General features: G+C 34.3%; 1 protein-coding gene across 2 annotated transcripts in view; it reads right to left on the bottom strand.

The window, feature by feature from the left end:
• Positions 1 to 13,794: 13,794 nt before the first annotated feature.
• The window catches only part of LOC106873390 (prostaglandin reductase-3), a 112,677-nt gene continuing 102,530 nt past the window's right edge, over positions 13,795 to 23,941 (bottom strand). For both annotated transcript variants that reach the window (XM_052968857.2, XM_052968858.2), the window contains exons 9-13: positions 23,421 to 23,492; positions 20,687 to 20,748; positions 15,850 to 15,943; positions 15,124 to 15,291; positions 13,795 to 14,003 (exon numbers count right to left, since the gene is read on the bottom strand). In XM_052968857.2, the coding sequence (XP_052824817.1) occupies positions 13,944 to 14,003; positions 15,124 to 15,291; positions 15,850 to 15,943; positions 20,687 to 20,748; positions 23,421 to 23,492 (456 nt within the window). In that variant the 3' untranslated portion in view covers positions 13,795 to 13,943. The remainder of the gene's footprint in view (positions 14,004 to 15,123; positions 15,292 to 15,849; positions 15,944 to 20,686; positions 20,749 to 23,420; positions 23,493 to 23,941) is intronic.

The raw sequence follows: 23,941 nt of genomic DNA on the forward strand, positions 1-23,941 counted from the left end.
TTTTTTCAGGAACAATTTCATGTACTGGTGAACAGTCAACGGCGCTAGAGAGCATAAAAATTAAAGGTGTAGTCGAGAAAAAATTAGCTGATATGGAGGGCTGGAAGTCATCTGAATATTCGAAACGAAGTTACCTGTATCATGATGCTTCGCGTCGGGTATCAAAATGTCGACATCTTGATGTTACTCAATGCTCTGTGCACACTGTAAGGACTGTAAGACATGAACAGCTGCAATGGAGACTACGAAGCTGTGGCCAGCAGGAAAGGACCCAGCAGGTGTTCTGACTGCGTCTGCAAGCCAGGGTTCAAGCCCATATCTTTGAATTGAGCTTAGGCTCAATTTAAACAATTATTTGAAGCTATTGGAGGCTGGTCAAACCCTGATTGAATAGGATTGCTGCAGACAGGCCACAATCCCAATATTCCTTATTTCTAAAGGTGTGAACACATTCGCCTTCTGGTGTGCTTTTGATATAGCCATCAAGACAATCCTTTGTGCAGATAGCATTTTAAATGGTTTTAACAACAATGATATAATTCATAGGAAGGTAGTACTTTCTAGACACTTCTGGACAGCTGATGATGATGTGAATATCTCCCTCGTTGCTGTGGCACAATCAATATTTTTTATCACAATATTTTCCCAATATTAATACTGTGATAGAAGAGGTTTAAAGGCATCCTTAACTCTCTTGTTTATCGGGTATTTAGTAGGTACTCTTGATTCAGTTTAGCAAAGGCGTAAAGAAGCTAGCACGAGTTCAGAGGAGGCTACTTTTTTCTGCTTCTCTAGTTCAGTAGAACCTGTTTCGTAAGGACGAGCTATACTTTCAGTATTCCTGTTCAGGAATTCTTCACTTAATCGCTTAATGTTCAGTGGCAGACTTACAGTCTTGAGGCCCTGAAGCATGAACTAATATGGGGCCTCCTTAGAAATCAATGACAATTTGGCAACATCCAACAAAGTCTGAAAGGCTTTGTTGCCCATGTAAGGATCTTCAAGCTCAAAGAGTGGAAAACAATGATTGGATGAAGTCTTTGAAAATGGGATCGTGAAGTGAGACCCTTCCTTCTATTAACGAGCTCTGAATAAGCAGTTACCATATTCAATGTGTTTGTTCCATGACATAAAATACCCAATTTTTTTAAATTAACCAGAGCATCTCAGATTTTGATTTAAATTGTACTGCAGTTATCTCACATATCTAAATCACTAATGCAAATAAAAATGACCTATACTTTATAGCATTTTAGTAGTTGAGAGGACGAAAATTAAGGGTCTTTTAAATACATGCTTCATACATTGCAGACTGGTGAAATAAACATAGTAAGGACCAGTGTTAATATAATCTTCCATTTTAAATACCTATTAGAATATATATTATATGAACACGATTTTACAAAATATTCTTTTTTCTCTTTTCTTCTAGCAATATATTTACGCAAATGTCATATGAAATTTTCCCTGAAATGTTATTTTCTAGGGACAATATGGATAAAGAGTTTAAGTTCTTTTCAGTCATAGTAGACCGAAATTTATTCTTTACAAAGGACAGCTTTATGAAATTCCTCTCTGCTCTATAATTCGTGAGAGGCGTTAAGTACAGCTTAAGTGGCCTAGTAATGTTGGGAAAAACTTCAAGTAGGTGTTACTCACAAATAATTAAAGAATTTCTGCGCATTGTATCGTGGATGACGTGTTTTCTTCCGTGTTCTGGGATTTTCTAAAGTGCAAATATTCTCTGAACTGATAAATATTCATTGACTAATTTGAGGTCAATATCCTCTTTGTAATATGATATTATAATTCCTAATCAATTTCAAAAACATTCATATGGGCCAGTTCTCTTAACTAATTAGATAACCAAGCAGATTTGAAATTGGTTTAAAATTTCACCTCTGCTATCGGTTCTTCTCAAAGAATCGCTACGACTTGTTCCATTTGAAAATTTGCCAAAATACATTTGGAAGCAACATAATGATAAAGCGTTTACTTCTGAGTCATTGTCTTATCTCAAATTTTATTGAAGTTCTTCAGCAAACAAAATATAAAATGACATCAGAAGATAACGTTCTTCAAAAACATCAAAACACGGAGTTTAGAGTTTCTTGTTTTGCTGAAATACTCCAACATACTAAACGACCATTAAAATAGCAAATACCAGATTTATCTATCTGTGATATAAATTCTTTGCATCTTGTTTACTTTGGGGATTCTCTAGGTCTTCAACAACATATGTAAGAGTTTGTAAAATACCCTCGTATCCGTTATTAATTATTCTAACTGCTTCAATATGTGAAGACCATACAAAACTTTAGATTACCCTGTGAGTTCAGTAAAACTTTCGACAGAGTCCTCCACAATATCTTCCAGTTAAAATTATCCAATATCGGAATCTGTGGTTAACTGCTCTGTGGTAAGACAACATGCGGCTAAACGAGATAAAATTTGAACTTATGCACTTTGGAAAAAGAATGCACTCAAACAACCTCATTTTCTTCTTTTCAGGGGAACTACTCACAACATCCAATAATGTCAGGGGCTTGGGAGTAATTGTTGACAACTTCGGCAGTGCTGCTCACACCAACAATAAAGTCGATACGGTTTGCAGGATAAGTTTCTAGATCCTTAAAACTTTCCGGTCCAGAGAACAAGCTGTCATCATTCCTCTTTTCTCCTTTGTATGGCCACACCTAGAATGTTCTCTCCACATCAAACAAAACATTACGAGATCTGAGTAACCTCAGACAGCAATCACTAAAAAAGAATTATAACAGGCATGACTGATCTTGATTATTGGGACCGAGTTAAAGCCTTGATAATTTATTCTGTCCTACACCGATGTGAACGCTATATCATTTGCACAAGGTGGAGAATATACCACCTAATAACAAATTCAGAATTCATCTAAGGCTGGGTCCATGTACGCCCCTACACAATTCAGGCTCACAGTGCATAAGTTCACTGCAACACAATTTCTTTTCCTGTTCTAACAGGCCTTGTTCTATTTAACATTATCCCAAAATAAATCAAAGAAGAAAAAGAGCCATCACCTTCAAACGATACCTGGACAAGTTTCTTCAAGGGATAGCAGATAAGGTACTTATAACGGAATACATCTCAGTCAACAATAACTTCCGACTTGAATGGGCCAAGATACCTCAAAACTTGACTTTTAAAGTTATTTACCAGATCCTTTCAGGTGGTGCTATTAAATTAGACATATTCTGGGCCAATCTTTAGGCAAAACATATTTAAGTTATCATTGTCTCGATCAAAAATGTCAACAGTGGTATGAAAATGGTTACAAAGAGCTTCTACTGTTTTTACGTTATCACTGGCTTCACTGGTGCTTGGCTATGTTGCGTTTGTATATGTTGACAAACTTTGCATTGTAAAACAGTTCAATAGCTTTTGATATTCAGAAATTTCAACAGATCGTTTTTGGTATCCACTTATGTACTTCCGTGTTATTTGTCTTTGATCTTAACCTTTGTTAAAAACGGAAAATTTTTTCTTAGCCACAGAACAGAGCTTGATTTTAGTGGGAACAATACTGAAACACGTACAAAATACTTTTATCCAAGTCTCAAGTCAAGGATCAGATTCAAACCTATGAAACAGAAATTTTCATCGCCGGAGTAAAAGCATTAAAAGAAGCACTTCTTCAGATATTCCCGCAAAGTTGTATTACGAAAATTTGTTTACAAAAATTAATTTGTTTCGCCCGTTCAAATAAGAAATTAAACAAATTATTTGAGTGTTTGTTTCATTTCTTACACAAGATACTTCGTTCGCAGAAAGAATTCGTGTCTGCAACTGAACTGAAGATAATTAGTATTCATTAAAACAATTTTAAGTTAAAGACTTAGCACAGTGAGTGATTCACAGAGAAGTCCCTATTATAATATCTTTCGCTTCAAATTTTGGCACAAGGCCAGCCATTTTAGAAAAAGTGGGTAGTCGATTATATCGACCTCGGTTCATAAATGGTAAGTTACTTGATCAACCTTGAAAAGATGGAAAGCAAAATTGACCTCAGCGGAATTTGAACTGTGTACGTAAAACGCCAGAAGAAATGTCACTAAACATTTTGTCCAGCGCTTCTGCCTTCATCCAATTCCATAGAGTGGTAACTGAGAAAACCAAGGAGTCGTACTAAGCGTATTCATCTGAAAGGATTACATAAATGAATTCAAACATTCAAAAATATTTAACGCCAGTTATTGGTATTATGAGCGTCATAACACTAAAACCTTTTTGTATTTCTGATTCACATTTATTTTAAGTTGAAGTTTCAGAACGCCAAACCCATCATTATTTTTTCAACAATTTCTTCTGTTTAAGAACATTGGTATTTATAATATTGTTTTTAATAATTAAAACTTGGCAGACCTTATAAAGAAAAATGAAGTATAACTCAAAGAAAGATTTATGTATCTTAATTTGAATTAAATACAATAAATTTTTGGCTCAAACAAAATAAAATAAAAATACTTTTAAGAAAAAGCAATTAAAGAATTAAGAATTATTATTCATTTTGGAAAAACAGGCTTAGAGTAAACAAAGGCTATTCGATAATTTTCTGATAGTCTTCAATCTCAGCTGAAAAAAGATGTATGGCAATTTGGTAAAATATGAAAAATTTCTTTGACTTTCGTGTAAATTGAAAGTCGATGGAAGAAACTAGAATGTCAGTATGGCAGCATGTATGTAAATATGTTTTAGCCAAAGCCACCATTACAAATATGTGAATCAAAACAAAAAGCAGAAACAAAAGCCCAAGTACTTAGACTACGTAAAATAATGATCTGGTCGTGGGGTTGATTGGGTCGCTCATGTCGAGCTGGTTAATAAAGATATATTTTAAACATCTGAGTCACGATTACCCTGTTGTAGTGCACGTCTGGAATGTCGTTGGCTACATGAATAATAACTGAACTAAACTCACGAACTTTTAACTTTAATATTTATTGCCAGACGCGATATTGATGTTGGCTATTTACTAAGAAAGATCTTAATAATACAACTGCCCACTGAGAGGAGAGAAAAATCGCACGGTGTCCGTAGAAGCTGCTTATGGGATATCGTGTGAATATTCAGAATCGGTCTGTCCGAGAACCCGAAATCGTCAGAGCAAATTTCCAAGCTGTCTGCTCGAATGCTGGAGGTCGTCTGTATGGAGTGTGAATTTTTCGGTCGCTCTCAACACTCAACGATGAGTTAAGCACGAAACAATTTTTAAAAGTGAAACCATATCACGCTACAGCTTCAAGCTGATTGGTCGATTTATAGTCAGTCAATATGGTCACTCACTCGTGATGCCTAACCGAGTAATTTAGAGGTTAGGTTTCGAATCACTACTACCTTCCTATCTTTCCTTTCATTTGCTTCAGTTATTGGACTGCGGCCATGCCGTCTTGAAGGGTTGTGGTCGAACAAGACTCTATTATTTATTTTTTATCGGTCCCTTTTGACGAATGGCTAGGTTACGGCGGCTTAAACGAATGAACCAACACTGATTGTCAAGCATTTTGCAGGGACATACACGAATACAAACACACACACACACACACACACACACACGTGTGTGTGTGTGTATTACCATTTAATGTATAGAGTGTTAAGATTCGAGCTACTAATAGTTTCTTGGTGTGAAGATATGTGTCTAAGCAGGTTTTTATTAAACTTATAAATGAATCTAAGAAATGCAACTTATGTGGAGTTGAAAGATCGCACGTTCTTTTTAGAGATAAGAATTCCACTGCACTGCTTAATTCCAGATCCGAAATTTTCAGCAAATGCAAATATATGAACAAATTTCCTTTGAGGAACTAGAGGATATCACCCTCTCCGAATTGAGTAGCTATCTCGCAGACTTTGGACCCCTATCCGTTGAATTATTCTACTAGAACTATTTCAATGCGGCTTTTACAGTCAAAGAGGCCATAACACTAATTTTCTTTCCTTTCTTTTTCCGTTTATATTCACCCTTCCCCTTTTTTAGCATCAACCTTCTTTTTTCTCGTAATTCCCTGAGTACCAGCGTTCTTATCTTCAAATAGAACAGACAATGTGCTCAGAGCCCGGAGATTGCTTGAAGATACTAGGCATGTTATAAATACATGCCTAGGTACATGTCTTCGCAGCAAGAAACTGTAAGTAGCTCATATTCTTTTATTCTTTTATTTGTTTCAGGCATTTGACTGCGGCCGTGCTGGAGCACCGCCTTTAGTCGAGCAAATCGACCCCAGGACTTATTCTTTCTAAGCCTAGTACTTATTCTATCGGTCTCTTTGCCGAACCACTAAGTTACGGGGACGTAAACGCACCAGCATCGGTTGTCAAGTGACGTTAAGGGGACAAACACAGACACACAAACACATACATACATACATACATACATACACATACAGACACACACATATATAGGGATTGGACAAAATAATGGAAACACCTAGCATCATAATTTTGATCTATAAAACCGTCAAAAGCTTGTTTATTTTTGTTGTTTTTTTATTTGTTATTAGTGTTGCTTAATATGTTTTGCTAAAATTGCTGTTTCTTTTCAGATATCATCAGAAATAAGTGATTAAAATTCATTAAAATGACAGATCTATCGGACTTTCAAATAGGTCAAATTGTTGGTGCTCCTATCGCAGGCGCTAGCGTAACCAAAACTGCCGAAATGTTTAGTGTATCAAGAAGTACTGTCTCGATAGTAATGACAGCCTTTGAGAAAGAAGGAAAAATCTCCTCGTAGAAACGAAACTCCGGAAGAAAACCAAAGCTTTCAAATAGGGACCGTCGGACTCTTAGGCGAATTGTTAGAAAGGATCACAAAATTACAGCTCCTAAAATTACTGCAGAGCTTAATGACCACCTCGAGAACCTAGTTTCCACAAAAACTGTTCGCCAGGAGCTGCACAACACCGGATTTCACGGGAGGGCTGCAATCAGAAAACCACTACTTTCAAAAGCAAATGTTGCAAAGTGCTTAGAGTGGAGTAGAAACCTACAGAATTGGTCCCTAGAGTAGTGGAAGAATGTTATTTTCTCGGGTGAGTCATTCTTTACATTATTTCCAATCACCGGCCGAGTATACGTGTGAAGATAGCCAAAAGAAGCATTTGACCCAGACTGCCTTCTTCCAACTGTTAAACATGGAGGAGGATCTGTGATGATCTGGTGGGCTATATCTTGGAAATCTGCTGGCCCAATGGCTTCCCTTCATGTCAGAATTAATAATCACGACTATTTAAGCATTTTATCTGATTAAATTCATTCTATGATTGCTGACTTATTCACGAATATACCAACATTAACGCCCCTGAGGTTAATATCTTCTGGGAACACACAAAAGCTTTTTTCAGAATTATTATCTTATATCTGATTAGCCTGTTATTACGTAACATGCTTCACGATTTTAGTATACATACCTTATTAGTATTTCCTCCTATGTTCTATTTGCTTTCCCGGGAAATACCAGGTACATCAGCTAGTATATATATATATATATATATATATATATATACACGACGAGCTTCTTTCAGTTTCCATCTACCAAATCCACTCACAAGGCTTTGCTCGACCCGAGGCTATAGTAGAAGACACTTGCCCAAAGTGCCACACAGTGGGACCGAACCTGGAACCATGTGGTTGGGAAGCAAGCTTCTTACCACACAGCCACTCCTGTACTGTGTATATTAAGTGATATTTATCTTTCACTCAATGGTAAACTATATATATATATATATATATTTATATAAAGGGCATTATTATATTCTTGGGAATAGAAATTTCCCTTATGAATTTTTTTACACACTGGCTTCTTGATAAAATTCTTGTAAAAGAGTTTTATCCCTTTTTGAATATATATATATATATATATATATATATATATATATATATAAACTATATATATGTGTATGTATGTATATTATGATGGGCTTCTTTCAGTTTCTGCCAAGCAAATCCACTTGCAAGACTTTAGTTGGTTCAGGGGGCTATAATAGAAGACACTTACCCAAGGTGAGACACAACAAGTCTGAACCCAAAACCATGTGGTTGAGAAGCAAACTTGTAGCCACACAGTCACGCCTGCACCTTATCCATTCTACTATAGGTACAAGGCCTGGAACTGACGAAATGCAGCTGAGCAGTTTGCCAGCTCGCAATAACAACATGACAATGATGATGATGATGATGATGATGATGGTGATAAGGAGAAGGAGGATATAGAGGGGAGGATAGCAACGCTGATGGTACTGATTAGAGCACTGATCAGTTGGAATTAGCTCATATGTTCGTTGGCTGTAAAAAAAAATTCCCAAGGGAATCTGAATGGGGACGAAGAGAAAATTACTGATGGAAAACAATAACAACAGCACCATCACACATGTGTGCGCATATATATATGCAGAGAGAGAGGGGGAGAGAGAAACACACACACACACACACACACACACACACACACACACACACAGGCAGAGACAGACAGACAGACAGACAGACCAACAGACAGGGAGAGATTAATTTAATTGCAGTGTTTTCTAGCACTCAACTGGATTTTGTCTTTATTGTTATTGCTGCTGCTGTTGCTGCTGCTGCTGCTGCTGATGATGATGATGATGATGATGATGATGATGATGCTGTTCTTGTTTTTATTGACTTTCATTAGTTTTGTTTTCTTTGGTCCAAATACGCTTTTATTTGCTTGTTTATTTATCTGTATATTTTTGGACTGTTCTTGTCTTTTATGAAAGAAAAAGTATATGAATAAAACCAAAATTTGATTAAAATTTTTATTAACTCTACTAAATTTGTGAGTACAGAAATATTAATTCAATACAGTTTGCTTCAAGAGCCATCAACAACTAAAGGCCTTGAAACTTATGTTTCATTAGTTTCATAGCAGATCCTCCACTTAAGATGTTATTACTTTTCCTGTTGAGTACACACAAGATGTACTTGTTTCTTTCTTTACTGTTCTGTAGTTAATGTCTAAGTAACACAGTACATCATTCAAAGGCTATCAGGACAGTGGTTCTTGTTTTTCACACATTCAGTTGCTTAGGTTTGCCATAGTACCCTTGGAGAGAACATGTTTCAGCAGCTGGAAACATGCTAAATTATGTAAAGCGTTAGAGAAAGAAACCTTGCTGTTATTTGCAATACATAAATACGTTTGGTAAAAAATCTTTCTATGGATTCTTACATGACTGTGGGTCTCCAATTTACTATTTTGCATAAGTGATGTTAAATAAGTGGCACCAAAACAGCTTATACCCACCCAAATGTTGGTACAAGCACTGACATGTCAAATGCATTGTGAGATATGGTTTTATTGAGTGCAGACAGCTCTAACATCGCGTCTGTGGAAGCTTTGTCACTTAAGCTTTCCCCACAACACCATTGTATGTAATATTCTTGTCAATTCCAAGCTGCTTGTAATATTCGTCTTTTGAGTTAGGGGCGATATACAGGCGATATACAGGCGATATACAGGCGATATACAGGCTTCCACTGATGCTTCAGACTGTCCAATGCCTTACGAAATAGATGCATTACATTCACAAAATATATGATAGATACATAATAATTCACAAAGTGATTTTGTCTGCAGAGACAGAGAGAGACCAGAATAACAGATGAAGAAAGACCAAGCTGGTAGACGGAGACCTTATATGTACATGAATGAAAGTCAAAAGATTATAATTACAGTGAATTTTAGGGAGAGATTTGCAATTATCAAAATGAAACTGTAGATTCGTATAAATTTTGCAAGATATTATTTTCATTTAATTTCAGTTTTTGCACATGAGAGTAAAAGCATGTCGAAAATAAAAGACCATGTGTTGATTTCGAACTATAGAAGTTCAAGCACACATGCATGAAGACACACACAGTCAAAAACAGTATCACTCAATCTTCATACAATCAATCATCATATCTTTATCTCTTACTTAATTTAGTCATCTGGGGCATCACCTTGAAGAATTTTAGTTGAACTAATTGACGCTACTTGACAGCCAAACAGAAAAGATCCATTATCTTTTGTAAATCTGGTAGACTACTATCAGTCTCTTTTGCCGAACCACTAAATTAGGAGGACATAAACATACCAACACTAGTCATCAAGAGGTGGTTGGACACACGCACATATATGCAATGGGGTTATTTCAGTTTCCGTCTACCAAATCCACTTACAATGCTTTTATCCACTCGATGCTATAGTAGAAGACACTTGCCCTAGATGTCACACAGTGGGACTAAACTTGGAACTGTGTGCGTATATGTAAATATATACATATATATACACACACAAAAAACACACACACACACATATATATATATTCATACATAAGCATGTGCAAATATATATGCTATGTGTCACAATATTTAATTTCACACATACACACTTTGGCATAAAAATTATTTTTGAAAGAAAACACATAAAAACTTGATGACTAATTAATACATTAATCTTTAAATCTTTAATACATTAATCTTTAAATTAATTTTTAAATTAAAATCACCATGTGTATATTAAATGTATACACACTGTTAGAAGGCATGAAGCTATGGAATTGTCAGAGATAAAATCTCTTCATAAGCATGCTGTATTATAAATACAATATATACATTGGAACAAAATGAACAGTGTTGCTGCAGTGACTCGCCAGAACGACAGATGCATTTCACGTTTCTTAATGTTTGTCAATACTTTGCACCCGACTGACATCTCCTTATATGAAATTCATACTTCAATATATACAAAACAGTGAACATAAGTTTAATGGAGTAGCTCTTCAGACCAAAATGAGCTTCAATTATTTTTAATCTTTTTGTTTTGTTTTTACATTTTTCAACCATTAGACTGCAGCCATGCTGGGGTACTGCTTTGAAAAGTTTTAGTCAAATGAATCAATACCAGTACTTTTTTTTATTTTTTAAGCATGTTACTTATTCTATTGGTGTCTTTTGCCAAACCACTAAGTTACAGGGATATGCATACTAACTGCGGTTGTCAAGCAGTGGTAGGGGACAGACACAAACACACACATGTATATATATATGTGTATAACAAGCCTCTTTCAGTTTCCATCTACCAAATCCACTCACAAGGCTTTTGGTCAGCCCATGGCTGAACCTGGAACCAAGTTGTTGGGAAGTAAACTTCTTACCACTCAGCTCCTAACTTAATTCATGAAGCTGACTAGAGTAATTTGGTAGTTCCATTAGTGATTGCATCAATGCCATTTGACTTATCCAAAACCTCATACATTTTATGTTTCATCAATAATTTCTATTTGCCCTGGAATTCACTTCCACCACATTAATACTAGCATTCCTTATCTCAATATTCGTACATCATTCCTAATATTAATTTCAAATTTTGGCACAAAGCCAGAAATTTTGGGACCAGGGTTGATTACATTGACCCCCACTATTCAACTGGTACATATTTCTATCAACTCTGAAAGGATGGAAGGCAAAGTCGACCTTGGTGGCATTTGAACTCAGAACATAAAGATGGAAGAAATGCCACTAAGCATTTTTCCCAGCATGCTACTGATTCTGCCAGCTCACCACCTTATAATTACTACTAATATTGACAGCCTCCACCTGCTCAGTTGGTTTTCACTCCTATCTTAAACACTCATTTTTCATGAAACATCAAAGCTACCATACTCTTTCTAAGTTCAAATCTACAAGGAGGTGCTGAAAAGTTCCTATCCTTGGGTAAAAGAAACTACAAGAGGATCAGTTAATTATAATTTTATTCCACATATTCCCCTCTCAAATTCACACACTTATTGCAGTAGTCCTTCAGTTTTTCTAAACCCTGTAAAAGAACTCAGAAGGTTGGGCCTCCAACCAGGCTTTACATGATATCCTTAAAGCCAGGAACTTTTCAGCACTCCCTTGTACTGGCTGAATAACAAAAACTTCTTTGTTATATCCTAGGAGATGTGCCATTTTTTTACACATTAAATTGGTCATCGATGTAACTTTTAGCCAAGGCCATACTATCAGCTGAACCACTATACTTCCATCTCTCTCACACACACACACAAACACACACGCACACACACACACACACATATACACCCCACACACACATACCAAAGGAATTTCTTTTTCCATCCTGTTGGTCATTTCCATTACAATACACTAGCCACAAATTTCTACTTGCTTGATTCTCATAAGGAATTTCCAATTTTCCCCAATCCTTCTCCCCTCCAGCCTTGATAAAGTTTTAAGTCAGGAGATTCCTTCTTCCCATCCATACCCAATCCAGAATATTCAAATATGCCTACCACAAGTTCTGTACCTCATTGTATATTTACACCACTATCCATCCATAGAACTGACCTTAAAAACTCGTGGCATTTTACCAACCACTTCCTATTATGAATCACATGATCAAGCAAATGAATAATTATCTCTAAAAACAACATTACTATCCTTTGCCAAAAAAATGCTGAGGGTTTTAACTCCTAAGGAGAGAGCATATGAATCTAACAAAAATTGATTTAAAATTTTGACTCAAAACCAGAAATTTCAAGGAAGGAGCCAAGTCAAATAGATCATCCCCAGTGCTCAACTGGTACTTATTTTATCAACCCTGAAAGGATGAAAGGCAAAGTTGACCTTGGTTGAACTCAGAACATCAAGACGGCTGAAATGCCACTAAACATTTTGCCTAGTGTGCTAATGATTCAGCCAGCTCGCTGCCCTTGAATCTAAAATACTGATTTCAAATTTTAGCACAAGGCCAGTAATTTCGAGGAAGTGGGTAAGTCAATTACATTGACCCCAGTGCTCGACTGGTACTAACTTTATCAACACCAAAAGGATGAAAGGCAAAGTTGACCTCAGCAGAATTTGAACACAGAACATAACGACAGTTGAAATACCACTAAGCATTTTGCCTGGTGTGCTAGCAATTCTGCCAGCTTGCCACCCTTGAATCGAAGAAATATTATCTGTACAACAAGCTATGAAACTATATTTTTTTCTTACTATTAACCATTATACAAACAGTTTGACTGGTAGCTAGTTGTGACTGCACCGAAGCTGAATGAGACTCCACTTGGTTGAAATTCTGATCCTTTAGTTAATACACTTGTATGTTCCACTTATAGATTATTTTTTCATTTGTTTGTTGTTCAACAGACTGGAGAGAATATTTCCATGCTCAGAAACAAGTGGGATTGGCTATAGGAAGAGTGTCGGGCCATCTAAAAATTTGTACCAACATACTTTCATTTACCCATGCACACATGAAAAGTAGGCATTAGAATAACAATGACAATGACAGCAGCAGCAGCAATATTATCTGGCATGATGAGCAAATTTACGAAACTTTCCTCTTGGATGTGAAAGAACAAAGTGAATTGTTGTAGAAGATTCCAACCAATCACTGTCAGTGATTGGAGTTCGTGTTGGAAAGCAGTTCACTGTGAACCTTTGATATAGAGCGTTGAGTCTCATGTAATATTAATAGTAGTGCATCATGTATATACTTTCTTTCCCCACTGCTTCATTATATTATATATCCAATACAAGGATATAAAATGAATGTCTTGTTTAGTTATAATTTTCTGGTAACAGAAATCAGTCTGGATACAAAGATTCATAGAAAATACATTGAAACACAAGCAATGCTAAACAAGTTTTAATGGGTGTCAAGAAAATATAGTGTAACTATGGCATGAACTATGTTACTCTTAACTCTGTGTTTATTTAACTATGTTAAAGTACCAACTCAGGAATGAAATCATATTTGGTTGTAAACTTTTTATTCAAAAGTATATTTGATTTTTACAACCAGTAACTATATACATAGAAATGACTAAAGTATAATTTTTTGTTTTATTCTATGTATATGTGCTCACTAGCACACACAGAAAATATAAAGACTTGATTTGAAATTACTTTTCTGCATTGAGCTCCACTACTATTTTACCATGGCCAGCCTGTTTGTACAGTGACTAAAATTGAAAAGACACATTAGAATAAATTATACAAAAATCATTAGTTTTGCCAATATGCAACAAAATAATTAAAATATTTTTCTTAAGATTGATTGATAAAATAGAAAAGAATTCAGGAACAGGAATGCACATACAATATTGAAATTTTGTTGATAAACGTTTGCAAATCACAAAAAAAAACAATACTATCTCTCTAGTTCAATGCAGCTTGAATAGCAAAATTATATAAATTATATAAATAATATACAATAGCCATAAGTTTATCGATTTTGGTAAATACATGTTTGTAACTTAAATAGGAGTTATTTTGTTTCATAATAGTAAAGAAAAAAATATGGGTGGCAAAGGTATTTTAAAATAAAAAAAGCAGAGTTTAATTTATTGACCTTTAGGTGGGCATTTATAAAAGGATAGGATATATTAGCTATTGAATGTGTATAGTGAATGATGAGAGTGTATGGCTTCTTTTCTAAATATATCTTAGCTCACATTCAGTTTTAACATCAAATCAAGATCTTTCATCAACATTCCAAAATTACCACCACACATCAGACAGTTTTGTATTTCAATTCTTTGTCACTGCTATCCAGTATGAAAATCTCAGATGGAAGTCCTTCCCTTATCTCCTCCTACATAAATCAGAGGCTTCATACTTAATGTAAGAAATAACATCAGGCATTATGAAGTTAATGTTACATTACAAAGATAAAAGGTTATTATTCATAATCATTGATTTTGTCAGACATTATGCTCAGACATTATTGTCAGACATTATTCTCAACTATAATTGAGATTTAGTAAGTTAGGTATTGATAAAAGATGAAAGGAACTAATACTGGGAAAAAAATGCACATGATATTGCTCAGAATATAATTGATTATGTTTGTTATTTCATCAGTAGACCTTCAGAATATTCCTTCACTCAGGAAGAAAACATTGATGAAAGGATTTTAAATGTTTAATATATTACAAGGAGATATATTTCTGAGATTAAGCAACATAGTACAGAAATTCTCAAAATGAAAGTTTCTTCCATAATTAACAAATTAAAAAAATTAAGACAGTAAATTTAGAAAATAAGACTTAATTAATTTGACAAATAGCAAGGAATAGTTACCTCAACAGCATCTGGAATCATCTCAAGTCCAGTGAAAGAAGAAGGAAACACAAAGCTTTTTATTTCCTTCTTCATCAAAAGAGTGATCAACTTATTTATGTATTCAGGAAGAAGTGAAAAGTAGTGAGGTAGGAAAAAGCCTTTTAAACTTGCAGATTTTGTTAACAACTACAAAATAAAAAGTCAGTTTGTTTTGTTTCAAAATTAAGTATTAAGAACTTCATATGTCTAATGATAAGATTTGTTCCTATCATGTATAGAAATGTCAAGTCAACGAAGAAGCCAAAGCCAACAAGAAAGCATTTATATGGTAGCTAGCTCAGCATGCTAGAAATAGTAGTCAAATCTCCATCAAATAACAATATGTCATCTTACAAAAATTGGAATTACCCATTATATGTACGTATATGTTATTATGTATTTATTGCATTTGATTAGTAATGCTGACTTATCAACAAAATAAAACATCAAATATAAAATAATACATAAAAGTTTACTAACACATCAATCAAATTTGAAATATTTAAAAACTTATAACTCAATATTTTTAGCACTTTAGATGATTGGCAATAATCATAAATGTTTCAAGTTGGTTGATTTCCATCATAATTCAATCAAACCTACTAACAGACAACTAATAAACAGAACAAATAAACTATTAAAACATAGGAAAAATAAACGAAAACAAAACTGAAGGAAATACAACAGTACTATGATAAAACATACCTTCCGTGGAAGATCAGGCTTTACTTCTAATGGTTTGTCAGAGTGATACTGTGTGATGTATCCAATTATGATTAGTCTTCCCTTTACTGCCAAGCTAAAATATCATCAAATATTTTTAGATATTTCTGTAATCAAACTTTATGATATAATAATACTTCAAAAATATACTTCTTTTAGAACATTGTCATTTTATAAAATTTTGCTGAAAAATTCTTAAATTAACATAAAACATGAAAGAAAATTACTGGAGAACTTACTTCTAATTCTTCCAAATCTTTCTGTTAAAACTGTATTGAAACCATTTGTGGGTAATTTTTTTATTACAGCAACTGGCCGTACACCACAAGGTTTAACGGAATCTAATGAAGCAAGCCAGCATGCTCTCAGCATTACCACAGGTGATGACAAGGCTAAGGCATTGGGAAAGCCAAGCACCCTCACAGGTATCACCTGACACTGCAGTGAGACAAGCCGCCAATGCTGACAAGAACCTCGTGGTCAGTGGCCCAGACCCAAAGGTTATTTCCCAGAACTATATAACAAATACTCATAAACTTCATAATGTCTAATGAAAATTTACTAATTAAAACAGCAATATTTTCTAAACATCCTTTACATACTGATTTAAACTATACATTAATGATGTTTACTATTACAGCTATAGGATATATATATAATTACATCATAAATAGGAATTTCAAATAGTTTTTTCAAGTTGGTAAAATTTATTGAAACTCCATAGCATACCTTCTGAAAGACTTTTATTCTTAATCAGCATGTTTGTTTTAAATTTAGTTAAGAATATGTGACACAATATTTTAACTTAATTTACAAATATTAAAAATTAATTATCTTAAACATTACGAAAGATCAGCCAAAACGCTTTCTATTAGACTTCAAATATTTATTAACATAAAATTTTATTACTTTCTACTACATATATAAAATGTTTCAAAATATAAAGTCTGTAAATGACAGTTTGAAAATATAAAAGAATTATGAATCATTTTATTATAAAGTCATGAATGGTTTCTGAAAATTACTCAAAAGAGAAGTATAATTATACATTAACCTAAATGAAGAGCTAACAATGCAGATCCAAATGTAGATATAAAATATAACTTTACAAGAGCTTTCTAATTCTATAATAAGCACAAATCAATATATAACTATTGACACATACATATAAAAGCTTTTGAAAAGAAAAAAAAATTGATAATGAAAACAAGAGTTTAATTTTTAAGGACATCTAACCATTCAATTCTATTTAATGTTTGTGCAATCAATGAGTTCCCTCAAAATACACTTCTCGTCTTTAACAAAGAAAGAATAAACTATTTCGCGAAAAAGAAAAGGTATGAATAACTATGGCTATGAGAAGTTTGATCATATTCCTACTCTGTCAATTGCAACACTAACAATAACAAGCCAAAGAGGAAGTCACTATAAAGTTGCTCAAGCAGATAGTAATAACACTCAAATCTCCCTCTAATCACACTCAACCATGTCAAGACCCAGTGATTTCTAGTCAAGGTATTAAGAAGTTGTGAAAATTAAAGGAGGATACTTTATAGACAAAGGACTAATGGACAAAAAATAAGAACAATAATAAATCAGAAGTGAAGAATGAATATATAATGGATGTGTTTATTTAGCAAAAAAAATTACCATCCTGAAATATAACAATATTTTATAGACTGATTTATTAAAATTGTTGATGAACAATGACTATTAAAATTAATGAAAAAAACGAATTTATCTGACAACTCAGTATATACAACAGGCTTCTTTCTGTTTCCATCAACTAAATCCACTCACAAAGCTTTGGTCAGCCTAGGGATATAGTAGAAGACACTTGCACAAACTGCCATGCAGTGGGGGCAGAACATGAGACAACATGGTTGGGAAGCAAGCTTCTCAACCACACAGTTATGCGTGTGCTTATCATATATACAGACAGACAGACAGACAGACAGACAGACAGACAGACAGACAGACAGACAGACAGATAGATAGATAGATAGACTGATAGATGATAGGTGCATATATATATTTATATATGTGTGTGTGTATATATATATATATATATATATATATATATATATATAACAAGATTGATTTGAAAGTTTAAACTAAAATTTTAAGATGGGAGAGTTTTCTGAGAAAAAAATTCAAAAATTAGTAAAAATTAGGCAACAATGGTAAAAGGTTCAGAGAGTTTGGAAGAGTGTCCAAGGGGGCGCAGAAATTGATAAAATCCATGAGAAGAAACAAATGTAATGAACAGGTGATAAAAGCCAGACAAAACACACAGTGTAGAAAGAAAGTATGTATATATATATATATATATATATATATATATATATATATATATATATATATATATATCATCATCAGCAGCAGCATTTTTATTGGTGGAGTTCAAAGTAGATAATGCTATAGATAATAGCCTGCAAATATTGGTTGATTCAATAACCTGCTACCATTTCCAAAATTATATAAGGTCTCAAATCAAAGCAAGAAATCCTTATTGATAACACTACTTCAGTTATGTCTCTTTTCTAAAACATATAATTAGAGAATGTAGGAATCACATTTCTTTAATTTTCTGGTTGTTTCCTAACTGATATCGTATCATATTCTCTCTGGAAGAACTTAAAACTCAATGCATGATCAAGAACATATACGTGCATAGTCCAGTATAATAAATCTCCAAGTCTATCAAATAACAAACAAGGCGCAGGAGTGGCAGTGTGGTAAGTAGCTTGCTTACCAACCACACAGTTCTGGGTTCAGTCCCACTGCGTGGCACCTTGGGCAAAATGTCTTCTACTATAGCCTCCAGCCGACCAAAGCCTTGTGAGTGGATTTGGTAGACGGAAACAGAAAGAAGCCTGTCGTATATATGTATATATATATATATATATATATATATATATATATATATATATATATATATATATATGTATGTATGTGTGTGTATATGTTTGTGTGTCTGTGTTTGTCCCCCCAACATCGCTTGACAACCGATAGTGGTGTGTTTATGTCCCCATAACTTAGCGGTTAGGCAAAGGAGACTGATAGAATAAGTACTAGGCCTCCAAAGAATAAGTCCTGGGGTCAATTTGCTCGACTAAAGGCGGTGCTCCAGCATGGCCACAGTCAAATGACTGAAACAAGTAAAAGAGTAAAAGAGAAAGAGAGAGTAACCTGGAGATGGTTATGAGAAAAACTAGTAACAAACACCACAATAAAATTAACATTTTATGTTTTACTTGTTTCAGTCATTGGACTGTGGGCATGCTTGCCACTGCCTCTGAATGTTTTAGTCAAAATATCAATCCCGATACTTTTCTTTCCTCAAAACCTAGTACTTATTCTATCAGTCTCTTTTGCCAAACTGTTAAATTACAGGAATGTAAACAAACTAACACCAGTTGTCAAGTGGTGAGGAGAGCAAACACAAAAACAAAGACACACACGTATGTACTCATATAGGTGTATGTGTGAGGTGGCATGTGTGTGTGTGCATGTGTGTGAAGGCATATGGCCTAGTGGTATGGTGTTGCATTCGTGATTGTGAGATCGTGGATTCAGTTCCCAGACTGGTGATGCATTGCATTCTTGAGTAAGACACTTCATTTCACATTGCTCCAGTCTACTCAGCTGTAGAAATGAGTAACTCTGTGAGGGATTAGTGTTCAGTTTAGGGGGTATGTTGGCCTGACCACCTAGCCAGCAGGATGGCATCATTTGAAAGCTACAACAACACAAGGAAGTACATTGTGGCTAGCAGTGTATAACAAAGCCAATAGTCTGGTTGACATCATAATATACACACACACACAACAGGCTTTCACAGTTTCTGTTTACCAAATTCAGTTACAAGGTATAGGTTGGTCCAGAGTTACATTAAAAGACACTTGCCCAAGGTGCCACGCAATGGAACTGAACCTGTAACCACATGGTTGCAAAGTGAACTTCTTAATCACACAGCAATCTTGCAGCATGTCAAGATAAGTCAAGAAGTATGGATATGCTTTCATATTGAACTACAGTCAAACAAGCATGCCCACATGAACAATGAGGCCATAGCTTACACTCAGCAAACATACTTGAATGCAAAAGGAAAAATGAAACACACACACACACACACACACACACACACACACACACACACACACACTACTTGTATTGATAATAAGGTTGGTGTTTTGTTTAGTCAGCAAACACTCAAAGACAAGGAGAAATATATCACTCACACAAACACACACACACACACACACACACACACACACACACACACACACACACACACACATACACACACTGGCATATACAACAGGCTTCTTTCAGTTTTTCTCTAGCAAATCCTCTCACAAGGATTTTGCCAGCCCAGGGCTATAGAAGATAGTTTCCCAAGGTACTGCTCAGTGGAAATGAACCTGAATCCACATGATTGGGAAGCAAACTTCATAACTACACAGTCATGCGAGCACTCGTATATAAATACATTAGTGACGTAAAATAGTTCTTGTTATTTCTAATGATTTAAATTTTCTATCTTGATAGCATTAAATTATATCTTTAAGGAGCATATATGATTGAATGTGAGGTAGAGAGAAGGATAAAGAAAGTGAAAGAAGAGATATAAAGAAAAGAGGGAGGAACAAGAGAGTGAGAGAGAAAAGGAAAGAGAAGAGAGAGAGAAGAAAGGAGAATTAGCTGTAGACAAAACAACAAAGTTTGTGTGTCAGTAAATTTCTGGTATTTCTAACATCTTGTTTGCAGTGAAAAGAAATATTGATTTCTGTGAAGAATGCAAGTAAAGTCTTACCTGTTAAGGCAAGTCTCGAACATTTCACCTCCAACAGATTCATATATTATGTCAATACCATTCTAAAAATTCAAGTAAAAATACATTCAAATAAAATCATATACACATTACACGCATACATATATATATACACATATACACATGTAATATATGGTGTTATTGTCATCATCATTGCTTCACCGCCACCACCACCACCACCACCTCCACCAACCTGCTACTATTACTAACTACGTGATAGAAATTTTACCCCTACTGCTAATAAAGTTATTTTGCAAAATTGTTAGAGCTTTGAACAAAATGCCTTGCAATATTTTTCCAATTCTTTACATTCAGAGTTCAAATCCCACTTTCATTCTTCTTGAATGATAAAATAAAATACCAATCAAATAGTGGAGTTGGTGGTATCAATTAACTTTCTCCCTTCAAATTTTAGACCAAGTGCCTATGCTAGAAACAACAACAACAATAATGCTTTCTACTATAGGCACAAGGCCTGAAATTTTGGGGGAGGGGTAAGTCGATTACATCGACTCCTGTACTCAACCTTTACTTATTTTTATTGACCCACCCATCCCCCAAAAAAGATGAAAGGCAAAGCTGACCTCAGCAGAATTTGAACTCAGAATGTAGTGGCAGACAAATACTGCTAAGCATTTTGCCCAGTGTGCTAATGATTCTGCTAGCTTGCCACCTTAATAATAATAATAATATTTCTTTTATTAACCACAGGGGCATAGGCAAGAGGGACATCAGAAGGACAGACAACAATTTGTGCTGGAATTTACATAAGGGATAGGAAGAAAGAAATGGAAAAGACCATGAAATGCAATAAAAGTATACATAGTATACAAAATATGAGATAACATGAATGATGCAGACTTTCTGACAGAGGAGAAACTCCAACTAGGGCCCCACAATCAAGGAACTCCACAGATCCAGTATTAAACTGATCACCAAAGGTACAAGCCCTCTCTCCGCTCTCCAATCTACAGGCACGTATTTAGAGTAAGGCCATTCACTCTAAACAGTTTTGTCACAGTCACCCATCTTTTCACAAATTCACTGGGAAGTAGCACTTCCCTCTCCACCCTCACTTTTCTTTTGAAGTGAGAGCTTCACTGAAGTTCTTCAAACCTTTCAGCCTCACCCACCACACAGCCTCTTTCACTATAGCCACTAGACAAACACTGCCTGTCCTGTCGTGACAAAGGTGGGTGATGGAGTGATCTTCGTCAGATTCATCCCACATGCAGTAACAGCTGCCTGACATAACTTCACAAGTCAGCAATATTTGGACACTGCAGGAGTACATGCAGAATGATGTAAGTTGTTTAGCTGGATCTATTGGGGATCATATATATTTGACCTTCTCTGAACAAACTGTCCATAACAAGCACCAACTTCTTTGCCAACACATTGAACAAAATTTGAAACTCTGTACTTAGCAGGCTTATGGGTCAGAAATTATCTATAATATCCCCTTGTATTGGCATCCTTTCTCAGCAAAGTTAGCACCTCAGCTTGCAGACCTGGGAATTCTCCCATTTTGTTACCAGTTGTGATAGACATTTGCCAAGAGTTCACCAAACAGCTCTGGCATGTAACCATAAAACTCATAGGGCAGACCATCCATACCAGTTGATTTATCCCTTTCACATCCTACTCTGAGTGCCACCATATTTATTGGAGAAAATAAAGGGAGAGGTTACTCACCTATGTCCCTTCAAGTCACTTCGAATGGTGGATGGTCTTAAGTGAATTTTGTGGTTAGTGTCTCTTGAAAGGCCTTGCAATAAAGTTTTATTTACTGATTTTCTAATAATAATAATAATAATAATAATAATAACAGTATTATTAGGGACAGCTAGGATATTTAGAAAGGTTCTTGGAATCTAAGGTTACTTGTAGCCCAATGTTAGGAATTTTTTTCTAACAGTCTAATCTGTTGTTCCTAAATGAAATAATAATAATAATCATCATTATCATTATCCTCAAAACTACCACCATCTTCATCATCATTACAATCACCAACACAATCATCACGATAACTATCATCATCATCATTTTAAATTATTTCTTTCTTTTCATTTCATTCTATCTCCATTATAGTGCATTTATTTTTACCATCTTTCCATGATGAAAATCTAAACTTATTTTTGTGGTTATATTTTCATAATGTTAACTATAGTTATTTCATGAGGATCTTCTATTAGGTTCATTATAAATATATTGTCGTTAATCAGATTCAACAAGAATTAATTTTGAATTCTGCTCTAATTTTCTTTTCTTCCTGATCTAGAATTTTTAGTTCATTTCATTCTTTTTTTTAGTTTATTTATAAAATGCTGTATGTTGGCAATTACAGTGTGAAAAAAACATATTAACCATTCAAAAACACACAAAAACTGTTAACTTCACATAATGTATGTTTATATTGATTATTTTGCTTTGCAAATTAAACCCAGTACCTAAAAATAGAGTATTGCACCCATAGTTTTCATTTGATTTCTGTTTTTTTTTTTTTTTTATTAATCAAATTAAAGAAATATATGAACAAAAACTCGACTTAAAAACTTCTAATTCTTCAACTGAATGTATAAACATCAATGTAACAATTTAGCACATCATGATGAATTGCTACAAATTTTTATAGAAAAATTCACTTATAAACAAGAAACAAAATTTGTTAATCAAAAATATACATCAGTTAAAACATATTAAAACATATACTAACTGGAAATTCTGTTTTTAAAACATCTTTGACAGATTCCTTTTTGTAATTAATTGGACGATCGCATCCTATAGACTGAGAACAAAAGAAACAAAGAAATAAATGTCTTTGATATACAAATATAAAATGTCAGACATTATGAGAAGAGAAAGGAACATTTATACAAAGATAAAATGTTGCATATTGAATTAATATATATTTCTGTATTGAAAATAATACAATCTGAAATCCAAATATATTGCTTTTGCAATCAGCTTCATACAAAAAGTATTTTTAAAAGAAATCAATGAGTGATCTATGATTTCCTAGTTTGAAAATTATCAATAAGCAAACTAACAAAAAAACCATTACCTACTTCTATTTTTCAGTTTGTTTTTTATGGTTGCTTTTGTTTTTGTTTTTGTTTTTTTAAGAATTCAATGCAAAGAATTTTGAAAATTAAAATCTCAGTAATATTTTGGGATTTCAGAAATTAGGTGACATCAGTTATGTGGAACTTACCATAAGGAAAGACATTTTTTAAA

Source organism: Octopus bimaculoides, chromosome 6 (assembly GCF_046866305.1).
Source record: "Octopus bimaculoides isolate indiv1 chromosome 6, ASM4686630v1, whole genome shotgun sequence".
NCBI lineage: Eukaryota > Metazoa > Mollusca > Cephalopoda > Octopoda > Octopodidae > Octopus > Octopus bimaculoides.